This window comes from Nerophis ophidion, linkage group LG03, assembly GCF_033978795.1.
Source record: "Nerophis ophidion isolate RoL-2023_Sa linkage group LG03, RoL_Noph_v1.0, whole genome shotgun sequence".
In the NCBI taxonomy this organism is placed as follows: Eukaryota; Metazoa; Chordata; class Actinopteri; order Syngnathiformes; family Syngnathidae; genus Nerophis; species Nerophis ophidion.
This window is the reverse complement of record NC_084613.1, coordinates 29,477,694-29,490,074: the sequence shown is the minus strand read 5'-3', so window position 1 is coordinate 29,490,074 and position 12,381 is coordinate 29,477,694. Positions and strand designations below refer to the sequence as shown.

The following is a 12,381-nucleotide window of genomic DNA, read 5'->3' as shown; positions in this document are numbered from 1 at the left end:
CCTGAACAAGTACCTGCAGTGGAAAAGGGCCTATTGTTGCCAGCAATTATCACGTGCACTACCAACCATCAAATTGCGTCCGTTTTTGTGGTGTGCTTTTATGAAAAAAATAAAAAAAATAAAGCACATTTACTGACATTTTCAGGTTTAGTTCAGCTCTTACTGCAACATGTTGTGTTAAATTCAACAAAACCAAAGGGTTGCCGTGCACTCCAAGCACATAAATTGCAGACGGCACAGTGTTTGAAATCACCTAATTATGTTTACTCTGCTCTAATGCATTTAAACATGCTCAGGTTTGATGTTTTCACTTTTAGAAACAAAATAAACAGGCAAAAAAAAAGGACATTTATGACCAAGCAAGGAAGATATAACAAACACCAACTGACTGCTTAGCTTTATTTCTCGCTCTTTCGTATATTCTTATGCCATCATAGCAATGTTTTATTGCGTTGACCTAATCTGGCGAGGTTATCTCAGGCAAACATTGCAATTCAAACAAATGTTTTTATTCGCGTCACACCAACTTGGGGTGTGTTTATATTGGCCCTTTTAATGGTGTCAGGGTTATAAACCTAAGCCATTGGTTGTAACGTGAGCAGCGTTCTCCCATAGGTTGGGAGGTTACAAACATAGGCCGCCTCTCAATGGGGCTCGGAGGAAGCCATCTGTTCCTGTTTATGGTTCATTAACCTCGCTGCCCTGGAAAAAACAGGCTGCCCCCACACCAACAGGTACAGCAGGACAGAGCGTCGACCCGATTTGTCAATAAAAAAAAAGACGAGCGGCAGAAAGTGTGCCGTCCTGGCTCTGTGGCGTTGACCATAAACAGCTGCAGGACTCTTACCTTCCCAGAAGCCCATATGTGTACTGTGAATCTGCCAGCAGTAATGCGATCTCGCCCCTGTGCATGGAAAGCACACACTCCTCCAGCGCCTGCACACACATTACAGCAGTGTGTTACTGGACAACAAGTGCACTTGTAGCCTCCCAACAAGTACTATTATGTTGCAGCATAGACAGACAAATAGATAAATATCTTGATAATCAAAGGAATAGGTACAAGGCATCCGGAAAGTATTCGCAGTGTCACACTTTTTCCACATTTTGGTATTTTACAGCCTTTTTCCATTCATGTTGTTCTCAAAATTCTACACACAATACCCTACAATGACAATGAGCACCATTCAGGAATAAATTCCAAACTTTTCGGCTTATCTTTCTTCCTAAATGATTTCCTAAGAGGAGTCCACTCAAATTCATGATGTGTTCTTAAACCGCCCAATTGTTCCCACCTGCTGTTCTTAAGTCGCTGAATGCCAAAAGGTTAGCGTGCGCGTGTCTATCATAATTTGCATATAAACACGCCATTATTTCCCCAATTTGCAAAGGTAAAAACCCTTAATTCCCCATATAAGGGCACAATTCTGGCGGAATAGCCGAACATCGAACACACAGCGAAAACACAAACAGATTACAGAAGAGAAATTCATATTATCCCACGGGGCAAATACATATTGTCAAAACGTAAGTGTAAGAAACGGGGGACCGCTCAGGTAGCCTAAAGTGTCACTGCCTAGTCACTGCCGTTGTGTCCTTGGGCAAGACACTTTACCCACCTGCTCCCAGTGCCACCCACACTGGTTTAAAAATGTAACTTAGATATTGGGTTTCACTATGTAAAGCGCTTTGAGTCGCTAGAGAAAAGCGCTATATAAATATAATTCACTTCACTTCACTTCACATCTATCTATCTGTCTGTCCGTCCGTCCGTCCGTCCGTCCGTCCGTCCGTCCGTCCGTCCGTCCGTCCGTCCGTCCGTCCATCTATCTATCTATCTATCTATCTATCTATCTATCTATCTATCTATCTATCTATCTATCTATCTATCTATCCATCTATCTATCTATCTATTACCATGAATTGATTAATATGGACCCCGACTTAAACAAGTTGAAAAACTTGTTCGGGTATAACCATTTAATGGTCAATTGTACGGAATATGTACTGAACTGTGCAATCTACTAATAAAAGTATCAATCAATCAATCAATCAATCAATCAATCTATCCATCCATCCATCCATCCATCCATCCATCCATCCATCCATCCATCCATCCATCCATCCATCCATCCATCCATCTATCTACCTACCTCCCTACCTACCTACCTACCTACCTACCTACCTACCTACCTACCTACCTGTCTTTCTGTCTGTCTATCTATCTATCTATCTATCTATCTATCTATCTATCTATCTATCTATCTATCTATCTATCTATCTATCTATCTATCTATCTATCTATCTATCTATCTATCTATCTATCTATCTATCTATCTATCTATCTATCTATCTATCTATCTATCTAGCTATGATATTAATGTAACATTAGACATTAGAAGTAAGAGAACTTGTCACACTCAAATCCCAGCTAAGAAAACATTGGTGAATACAAAAATCGTCTTAAAAACTTGGTAAGTGGGCCTACGAGCAAAATTGTTCTTAAGAACGGTTGCTGAATGGAGCCCAATGTGAAGTTTTTGGGTTTTTTTTTAGTTTTGCAAATTAAACAAAATAAAAACCTAAAAAAAATGACACATACATAAGCATTTAGAAACTTTGCTCAATACTTTGCTGATGCCACTTTGGCAGCTGGAGAGGTGCTGCAAAGAGGAATGGGTGAAACTGCCCAAAGATAGGTGTGCCAAACTTGTGGCATCGTATTCAAAAATACTTGAGGCTGTGATTGTTGCCAATGTTGCATCAACAAAGTATTGAGTAAAGGTTGTGAATACTTATGAACAGTACAGGCCAAAAGTTTTCTAACTCTTGGCATTCTTTTGATGGGCTTAAAAAAGTAGTCACCTGAAATGGCTTTTTTCTCCACAGGTGTGCTTGAAGCTCATGGAGAGAATGCCAAGAGTGTGCAAAGTATTAATCAGAGCAATGGGTGGCTATTTGGAAGAAACTAGAATATAAAACATATTTTCAGTTATTTTACCTTTTTTTTTTGTTAAGTACATAACACCACATGTGTTCATTCATAGTTGTGATGCCTTCAGTGACAATCTACAATTACATTTCTCTCTGGCACTCATCGAGGGCAGACGCTCCCCTTTCCTCTCCCTTATGTCTCCTGCTTGCTTCTTTTTCTTGTCTTGTCTTAACTTTTTTTGTTGCCTCTTTTTGCAATGCTCTCCAAATCAACATTGGAACTATTTAACTGGCCACAACGAAATTGACAAGATATTGGGTTTAAGGGAACCTGCTTGTTGTGACGGAGCGGTTAATGCTGGACACGCGGCGGACTCTTGGGAGAAGAAGGAGTGCCGTGTGCCCGGCGAGCCTTTACTGTCGAGGACGTAAAGATATCTACCTATTCGGAATTATGACAACAGGACATCTGCTGATTGGAGTAAGCGTTTCTCTGGTTTGTCGACCAATTGGTAGTTGCTGGCAGTCTTCAAAGTACTCCAAAGCTGCCACAAATGATTGGAAGATGCGGGAAGAACTGTTGACACTCTTGTGATTTTGGATCATATCGGACTGTCTGACCCGCAGGTTTGAGGACCAGTCATAGACAATTTAGAGTGAAAAGCAAATTTTATTTTCACTCGTATACAAAACAATCTAACTTGGATTGTTTCCCTAGCTTCGAGACTCTCCCGAAGGACAATGCGGCAAGAGACACAACAAACTCCCTTCTTGTATCTCATGGACACACACCTGTTGTTGTTGACTTTGGACTGACTAGCGACTGCACGACATCAAGGCCGCGAAACAGAGACACACTTCGGGTTTACACACAAACATGCATCCCCAAAAATATACGCCACACACATACATACATACCCCACCCCACCCAATCCAACGCTCTCAACGCAAATCCCATAGGGGTAATGAAAGGATGGTCAGCGCCTGAGAGCTGCGGCCTATCACCATGACCCCACACTCCCTTCCCTCTGTTAATAGATATCTTGAGATGTATGCTGTAATATGTTAATGTGCTTTGCTATGGAGATTATTTCCCACTCCAGACTAGGCCCCCTTAGAAGTACAGTCTAGATTAGATTTTTTTATTCATCCATCCCCAGCGTTTATCCTTATTCCCCATCTTTTACAAGGCGCCTTGTGGCGACCCATCAGCGTAACCCTGTGCACTGTTGTTTGTCTAATCTTGAACGGGTTTGTGCTGAAAACAAAGTTTCATTGTACTTGTGCAATGACAATAAAGACCTGTCCTATTCAATGTAAATAGTCATGAAAATAAAGAAAAACACATTGACTGAGGAAAAGGTGTGTCCAAACTTTTGGCCTGTATACGTGATTTTTTTTGTCTTGTTTTTTTATTTTTATTTTTATTTGCATATAAATAATTGAATAAACTTTTCACATTGTCATTATGAGGTATTGTCTGTAGAATTTTGAGGACAAAAATTAATTAATTCTATTTTGGAGGAAGGCTGTAAGATAACAAAATGTGAAAAACATGAAACACTTAATATTTTACAGATGCACTGTAATTAGTATGTTCAGTAGCATGCAAGGATGTTAGCTGAACTAATGAACAAAGTAGGTAGGTAGATAGCTAATTATACGGCATATAATAGTAGAGATGGGAATCTTGCAACAACTCAACATTGAATTGTAATTCTTAGAGTAACGATTCGATCCAGAATCGATTTTCACAAAACTTTATCTGGTTTAAAAAAGATAAAACCATTTCCAAAAAGGTCACAGGTTCTATAAGCTCCTCTTGGCTGCTGATGGATGATGTATACAGGCAGAGAATAAACACAGCAATGGCCTAAAAGCGTCTTATTTTTTTATTATATTTTTGAAAATTATGAATAGATTTAAAATCAGAATAAGTGAGAATTGTGATTTCGAAAGTGAATCGATTTTTGGAGCACCCTTACAAATTAGGGTTGCCAACCATCCCTTAAAAATTAACCGTCCCATACTTACAAAAAAGGATGCGTCCAGTGTAAGTCCTACTCTATATAAAGCCACTGTGATGCAAGACCTTTTCTTTTCTTACATATTGGTATCTGCTGTTGTGTATTTGGGGTCTGCATAAGTCCGGAAAATTTTGAAATCAAACCATGGAGGCGATGCGACGATATTTATAAAATAATCTTGCCTACCTTCATACTTCCTCCAAACCAGTCTTTTGGAATTTGCTCTGTCTTGGAGTAGCTGTGCAGCTACAACGATAAGTAAAAATGACATGGACAGGTAGTGGTGACATCGACAAGGCACGACAATAATCCAGCACTGACTGGAGGACAAAGCAGGTAAAAATAGGGGTGGGCTGATTGACGACTGGTGTGGCTGGGTGCCAATCAGCCGCATCCGAGGGGAAACAGCGCTCAGGGAGAAAAAACAGGAAACAGACAAAATAAGTGCGCTGACAGGAAACAAAGACAGGAAAGTAAAACATGGCCACACTGTCAGGGACATACTTGAAACAATTAGCTGAATCATTGCGCGTCTGTCTCACTGTGGCTAACTTGGAAAAAATCCAAAAGACAATCATTTATTTTCAACACACCCATAGAGTTTCAACACTCTAGTTAAGTATATGTATTTCAGTTGTTAACTTTATGATAGGTAAATGGAGAGATAAACACTTAATAGATAGAAAAAAATATACCACAAGCTTTTTAGCCAGCTTGGTTGTAAGTAGGTTCCTTAAGACATCTATAAAAATATGTAGTTTATTAGCTTGGCAGCTTACTGATAGCACTAAATAAATATATAGGTAGATAGGTAAGTAACTAGCTAATTGGGTTGCTAAATGGGTGGTAGTAAACGTGTCGTTTTGGTTGGTGGTATAAAGGTGCTACGTAGCTCAAGAGATAAACAGATAGGTAGGTTAGGTACTATAGCTAAAACAATTTGGCTGGTAAGAAGGATAAAGTACAGGTAATACAGTCGGGCGGTACCAAGGTACTTTGGAAGGTAGGTTGCTAAAAACCTTTGTAACTCACAGCTAATTTTTTTTTGCACATAGGTACACAGTTTGTCAGGGTACTTAGCTTAATAGCTTAATAGCCGACCGCCAGATTTTTAGAAAGTGCAGCAGGTGAGTAAAGATGCAAAATGATTCAATTCACACACACCTTAATCTTCAAGTAAACATACGGTTTACGGTCACCCACTTGAAATGAAAGCTTGGCCTAGTTTCTTTCAATGGTTTCCTGTACTAACCATAAAACCACATTTTACCTGGAAATGATCAAAGCAACAGCGGTCCTTTTTAGGGCAAGGATTCTAGGGAACATCAGTTTTATTTCTTTCTATTGAAGCTCGTGGTAGGGTACCTGAATGTAACTTTGTCACATGCCTGACCATTAAACATATGTTTACACATTAAAAATGGTCATATTATGATTTTATTTCTACATTTCAAACACCTCGTGGTGTACATAACATGTAATGGTAGTTTTTGGTCAAAAAGTTGCATAGATTTTGTTTTACAGACCACTTTTTCAGGCCAATTTATGACCGTCTCTTCAGGATGCACCATTTTAGGGGCCGTCTTATCTAGATGCCAAAGTCCATTTCCAGGCCAAGTCAGCCCGTTTGTAGATTTAAGAGTTTCCATATCAAGTCTACTGTGAATTGTGAATCATATTTATATAGTGCTTTTCTCTAGTGACTCAAAGCACTTTACATAGTGGAACCCATTATCTAAGTTGTGTTTAAACCAGTGGGGGAGGCACTGAGAGCAGGTGGGTAAAGTGTCTTGCCTAAGGACACAACAGCAGTAACTAGGATGGCAAAAGCGGGGATCGAACCTGGAACCTTCAAGTTGCTTCAAGAGCCACACCGGCCCTACTTGCAGATATAAGTCAGAACTATACGCTACTTTTTACTACAAATGGCAACAGCAGAGAATTTTGGCATGCACGATCCTGCCATGAGGTGGCGACTTGTCCATGGTTCACCGCGTCTTCTGCCCGAATGCAGCCGAGATGGACTCCAGCACCCCCAGCGACTCCGATAGGGGCAAGCAGTGGGAAATGGATGGATGGCTGGATATAGTCCGCCCCACAACAAGATAGAGTAAAAGAAGGAACTAATTCACAACCACCTTGGACTACAACTAAATGAAAATGTCAGACTCGCGCAAAGCTCTCTGGGTAAACCTCTGCCATATTTGGAGATATCCGCTTGCATACAGTAAATAAGGCAAAATACATCCCTAAAGTCTCTAATGCAAAACGACACAGTTAGAAACATATTTGGAAGAAAGAAACGTTGTTTTATAAATATTTCCGCCATGTTTCAATGGGATCCCAAATATACCAAAAGACGTACAAATGGGTGAAAAAAAAGGTTGGTTTTGCATAATAGGACCGCTTTGTTACACCACAGTGCACAAATATCAAAATTTAACTGTGTTTGAGTTTGAGTTTATTTGGAACATGCAAGCATACAACATGATGGATCACAATTTTCAGTTTCTCTTTTCAACATATTCAAAAAGGAGTATGAAGAAGCAGAGCTTATTTAATCCTACCCCTTTTCTTTTGCATAGCAGTTGCTAAAACTTTTGTTCACTTCCTGGTCTCAATATGTTCACAATACACTCTATAAGTAATCACAATAAAAATAAATAAATAAATAATAATTGGTGAAGTAAGTCATATTTTATATGATGAGATAAGTAAGATTATTTTGAGAATGAAAGAATGGATGGATGTAATACATTCAGAATGTTTATCATGGTTCTTCTTCTTTGTACTTTGTAAACACTTTAAAGGCCTACTGAAATGAGATTTTCTTATTTAAACGGGGATAGCAGGTCCATTCTATGTGTCATACTTGATCATTTCGCGATATTGCCATATTTTTGCTGAAAGGATTTAGTAGAGAACATCCACAATAAAGTTTGCAACTGTCGGTGCTAAGAGAAAAGCCCTGCCTTTACCGGAAGTCGCAGACGTTGACGTCACATGTTGATGGCTCCTCACATAGTCACGTTGATTTTAATGGGAGCCTCCAAAAAAAAGTGCTACTCGGACCGATAAAACGACAATTTCCCGATTAATTTGAGCGAGGATGAAAGATTCGTGTTTGAGGATATTGATAGCGACGGACTAGAAAAAACAAACAAAAAAAAAAAGTTTTCAAAAAACAACGCAATTGGGACGGATTCCGATGTTTGTAGACACATCTAATAATAAAAATAATAATTCAGGGAAATCAATCAATCAATCAATCAATGTTTACTTATATAGCCCTAAATCACTAATGTCTCAAAGGGCTGCACTGACCACATAAGGGAAAGGAAAACTCACACCAAGTGGGACATCGGTGACAATAATGACCCAGTGGGACGTCGGTGACAATGATGACTATGAGAACCTTAGAGAGGAGGAAAGCAATGGATGTCGAGCGGGTCTAACATGATACTGTGAAAGTTCAATCCACAATGGATCCAACACAGTCGCGAGAGTCCAGTCCAAAGCGGATCCAACACAGCAGCGAGAGTCCCGTTCACAGCGGAGCCAGCAGCGCAGAGATGTCCCCAGCCGATACACAGGCGAGCAGTACATGGCCACCGGATCGGACCGGACCCCCTCCACAAAGGAGAGTGGGACATAGAAGAAAAAGAAAAGAAACGGCAGATCAACTGGTCTAAAAAGGGAGTCTATTTAAAGGCTAGAGTATACAAATGAGTTTTAAGGTGAGACTTAAATGCTTCTACTGAGGTGGCATCTCGAACTGTTACCGGGAGGGCATTCCAGAGTACTGGAGCCCGAACGGAAAACGCTCTATAGCCCGCAGACTTTTTTTGGGCTTTGGGAATCACTAATAAGCCGGAGTCCTTTGAACGCAGATTTCTTGCCGGGACATATGGTACAATACAATCGGCAAGATAGGATGGAGCTAGACCGTGTAGTATTTTATACGTAAGTAGTAAAACCTTAAAGTCACATCTTAAGTGCACAGGAAGCCAGTGCAGGTGAGCCAGTACAGGCGTAATGTGATCAAACTTTCTTGTTCTTGTCAAAAGTCTAGCAGCCGCATTTTGTACCAACTGTAATCTTTTAATGCTAGACATGGGGAGACCCGAAAATAATACGTTACAGTAGTCGAGGCGAGACGTAACAAACGCATGGATAATGATCTCAGCGTCTTTAGTGCACAGAATGGAGCGAATTTTAGCGATGTTACGGAGATGAAAGAAGGCCGTTTTAGTAACGCTTTTAATGTGTGCCTCAAAGGAGAGAGTTGGGTCGAAGATAATACCCAGATTCTTTACCGTGTCGCCTTGTTTAATTGTTTGGTTGTCAAATGTTAGAGTTGTATTATTAAATAGAGTTCGGTGTCTAGCAGGACCGATAATCAGCATTTCCGTTTTTTTGGCGTTGAGTTGCAAAAAGTTAGCGGACATCCATTGTTTAATTTCATTAAGACACGCCTCCAGCTGACTACAATCCGGCGTGTTGGTCAGCTTTAGGGGCATGTAGAGTTGGGTGTCATCAGCATAACAGTGAAAGCTAACACCGTATTTGCGTATGATGTCACCTAGCGGCAGCATGTAGATGCTGAAGAGTGCAGGGCCAAGGACCGAACCCTGGGGAACTCCACACGTTACCTTAACGTAGTCCGAGGTCACATTGTTATGGGAGACACACTGCATCCTATCAGTAAGATAAGAGTTAAACCAAGACAGGGCTAAGTCTGACATACCAATTCGTGTTTTGATACGTTCTAATAAAATATTATGATCGACGGTATCGAAAGCAGCGCTAAGATCGAGGAGCAGCAACATAGATGACGCATCAGAATCCATCGTTAGCAAAAGATCATTAGTCATTTTTGCGAGGGCTGTCTCCGTGGAGTGATTTGCCCTGAAACCGGATTGAAAGGTTTCACATAGATTGTTAGACGCTAAGTGTTCATTTAACTGCTCCGCAACAATTTTTTCGGGGATTTTTGAAATAAAGGGAAGGTGAGACACCGGTCGGTAGTTTACCATGAGGTCAGGATCGAGGTTAGGTCTTTTAAGAAGAGGATGAATAACCGCTTTTTTGAATGCTAGGGGAACAGTGCCCGAGGAAAGTGATAAGTTTATAATATTTAGCACTGATGGACCTAATAATACAAAGAGCTCCTTGATAAGTTTCCCAGGAAGAGGGTCAAGTAAACATGTTGTTTGTTTTATTCCATTTACACGTTGTAACAATTCCTCTAATGTTATTTCCTCAAAACGAGAGAAACTATTTTGGAGGGCAGTATCCGCCGTATATACAATCGTGTCAGTGTTAATAGAACCCCGTTGCAGCTGGGACGCATTGTCTTTAATCTCCTTTCTAATGACTTCAATTTTCTTACTAAAGAATTGCATAAAGTCATCAGCTGAGTGGGTGGAGCTACTGGAAGGAGTCCCTTGTTGGGTTAGCGATGCTACCGTACTAAACAAAAATTTAGGATCGTTTTTATTACGGTGGATGAGATTTGAGTAATACTTAGCTTTAGCTAAGGTAAGCATGCGTTTATAAGTTATTAAACCATCATTCCATGCTTGATGGTGCACCTCAAGTTTAGTCGTGCGCCATTTGCGTTCCAGCTTTCTGCATAATAATTTCTGAGCTCTAGTTTCTTCTGTAAACCACGGGGTGCGCTTTTTTGGAGCCTTTTTTAACTTTAGCGGTGCTATGTTATCAATGGTTTCGCGCAGGGCGTCATTAAAGTTGTTAGTGAGGTTATCAATAGAGCCCACATAATTTGGGAATGGTGCCATTACCGAGGGCAGTAGGTCAGCAAGAGTTGTCGTTGTGGCCGTATTAATGTTGAGGCTGCTATAGCAGTTATTATTATTATTAGTTTGACGAACATGCGTCTGAACCTCGAATTTTATAAGGTAATGATCGGACAATACTTTAGTATACGGGAGTATCGTAACTTTGGAAACAGTGATACCCCTGACAAGCACTAGGTCTATCGTATTACCGTTGCGATGCGTGGGTTTATTTATTATTTGTGTGAGACCACAGCTATCAATTATAGTCTGGAGCGCTACGCACGGTGGGTCCGATGGGGTATTCATATGGATATTAAAGCCCCCCATTATGATTATATTATCGGCGTGTGTCACTAGATCAGCAACGAACTCTGAGAATTCATTGATAAAGTCCGAACAGGGCCCTGGGGGGCGGTAGATAACAGCCAGGTGTAGAGGCAGCGGTGTGACAGACCTCATAGTAAGCACCTCAAACGATTTATATTTATTATTTATGTTAGGACTAAGGTTAAAGTTTTCGTTGTATATTAGTGCGACCCCCCCACCCCTTTTAAGCGGACGGGTAATATGCGCATGTGTAAAGTTAGGAGGACATGCCTCATTTAGCGAAAAAAAGTTGTTTGGTTTAAGCCAGGTTTCGCTGAGACCGATGACGTTAAGATTGTTGTCTCTGATAATATCATTAACTAATAACGTTTTGGGAGACAATGATCTTATGTTTAAAAAACCTATATTATAGGTAGTGGGCTGTTTTAGGGAATTTTTGATCAAATTATCCGTAGTAGCAATATTAATAATGTTGTGTTTATTATGCCCAGTGCATTCAGTATAATTACGACCATATCTAGGAATTGATACGACGGGAATTTTCCGATTGTTTGATTGTTGCTTTGATAAACTGAACGCATCATGGTTAGCCACCTCAGTAACGGGGATTTTCCGATTGTTTGTTTGTTGCTTTGATAAACTGCACGCATCATAGTTAGCGACCTCAGTAAAACACATGTCCAACTCTGAAACACTCAAAGCAGAAAAAACTTGTTCTAATTTAACTGACTCCTTACCCAGACCAGTAGTCTCGCATCTTTCATTTAAATCCGTCTTCAGGATGGAGGGAAGTGGTGTTCTGTGGGGATTAGCCTTCTGCTTTGTTTTTAGCCCCGCTCGACATCCGCGTTTCCGATCACACCGCTGGCGTCTGCTCCGTAGACGGCCCCCGATGCTACTAGACTCCCCTGCTTCATGGGCCGCTGGATGTAGCCGCCGACGTATTCCCATGCTAGTTAGCACGTCGAACAAGCACGCGTCTATCAGTCCAAAGCGGCCCGATATGTCCATATCCAGAAGTGTCTGGCGGTCGTACGTGATCACGGAGTGACCACGATGCGAGCCAGCCATGAAGTCTGCAGAACTGTCCGGCATTTCCACCAAATGTTCCATCTTTAGCAATAGCTCCGCAATGTCGCAGCCCGTCCGGGCGCCGCCATCTTGGATAATCCCATATCTTTCTATTGTGGTGCTAGTATTTTAGTGAGTTAAATAGTACCTGATAGTCGGAAGGGTGTCTTGACGCCAGTGTCTCAGGGGAGTCGACAGTAGCTTTATGGGCGGCACAAGCT

General features: G+C 40.9%; 1 protein-coding gene across 2 annotated transcripts in view; it reads right to left on the bottom strand.

Moving 5' to 3' along the window:
* Window positions 1–12,381, bottom strand: part of fkbp16 (FKBP prolyl isomerase 16) — a 156,111-nt gene that overhangs the window by 139,288 nt on the left and 4,442 nt on the right. For both annotated transcript variants that reach the window (XM_061894803.1, XM_061894804.1), the window contains exon 3: window positions 848–936. In XM_061894803.1, coding sequence (XP_061750787.1) covers window positions 848–936 — 89 coding nt within the window. The remainder of the gene's footprint in view (window positions 1–847; window positions 937–12,381) is intronic.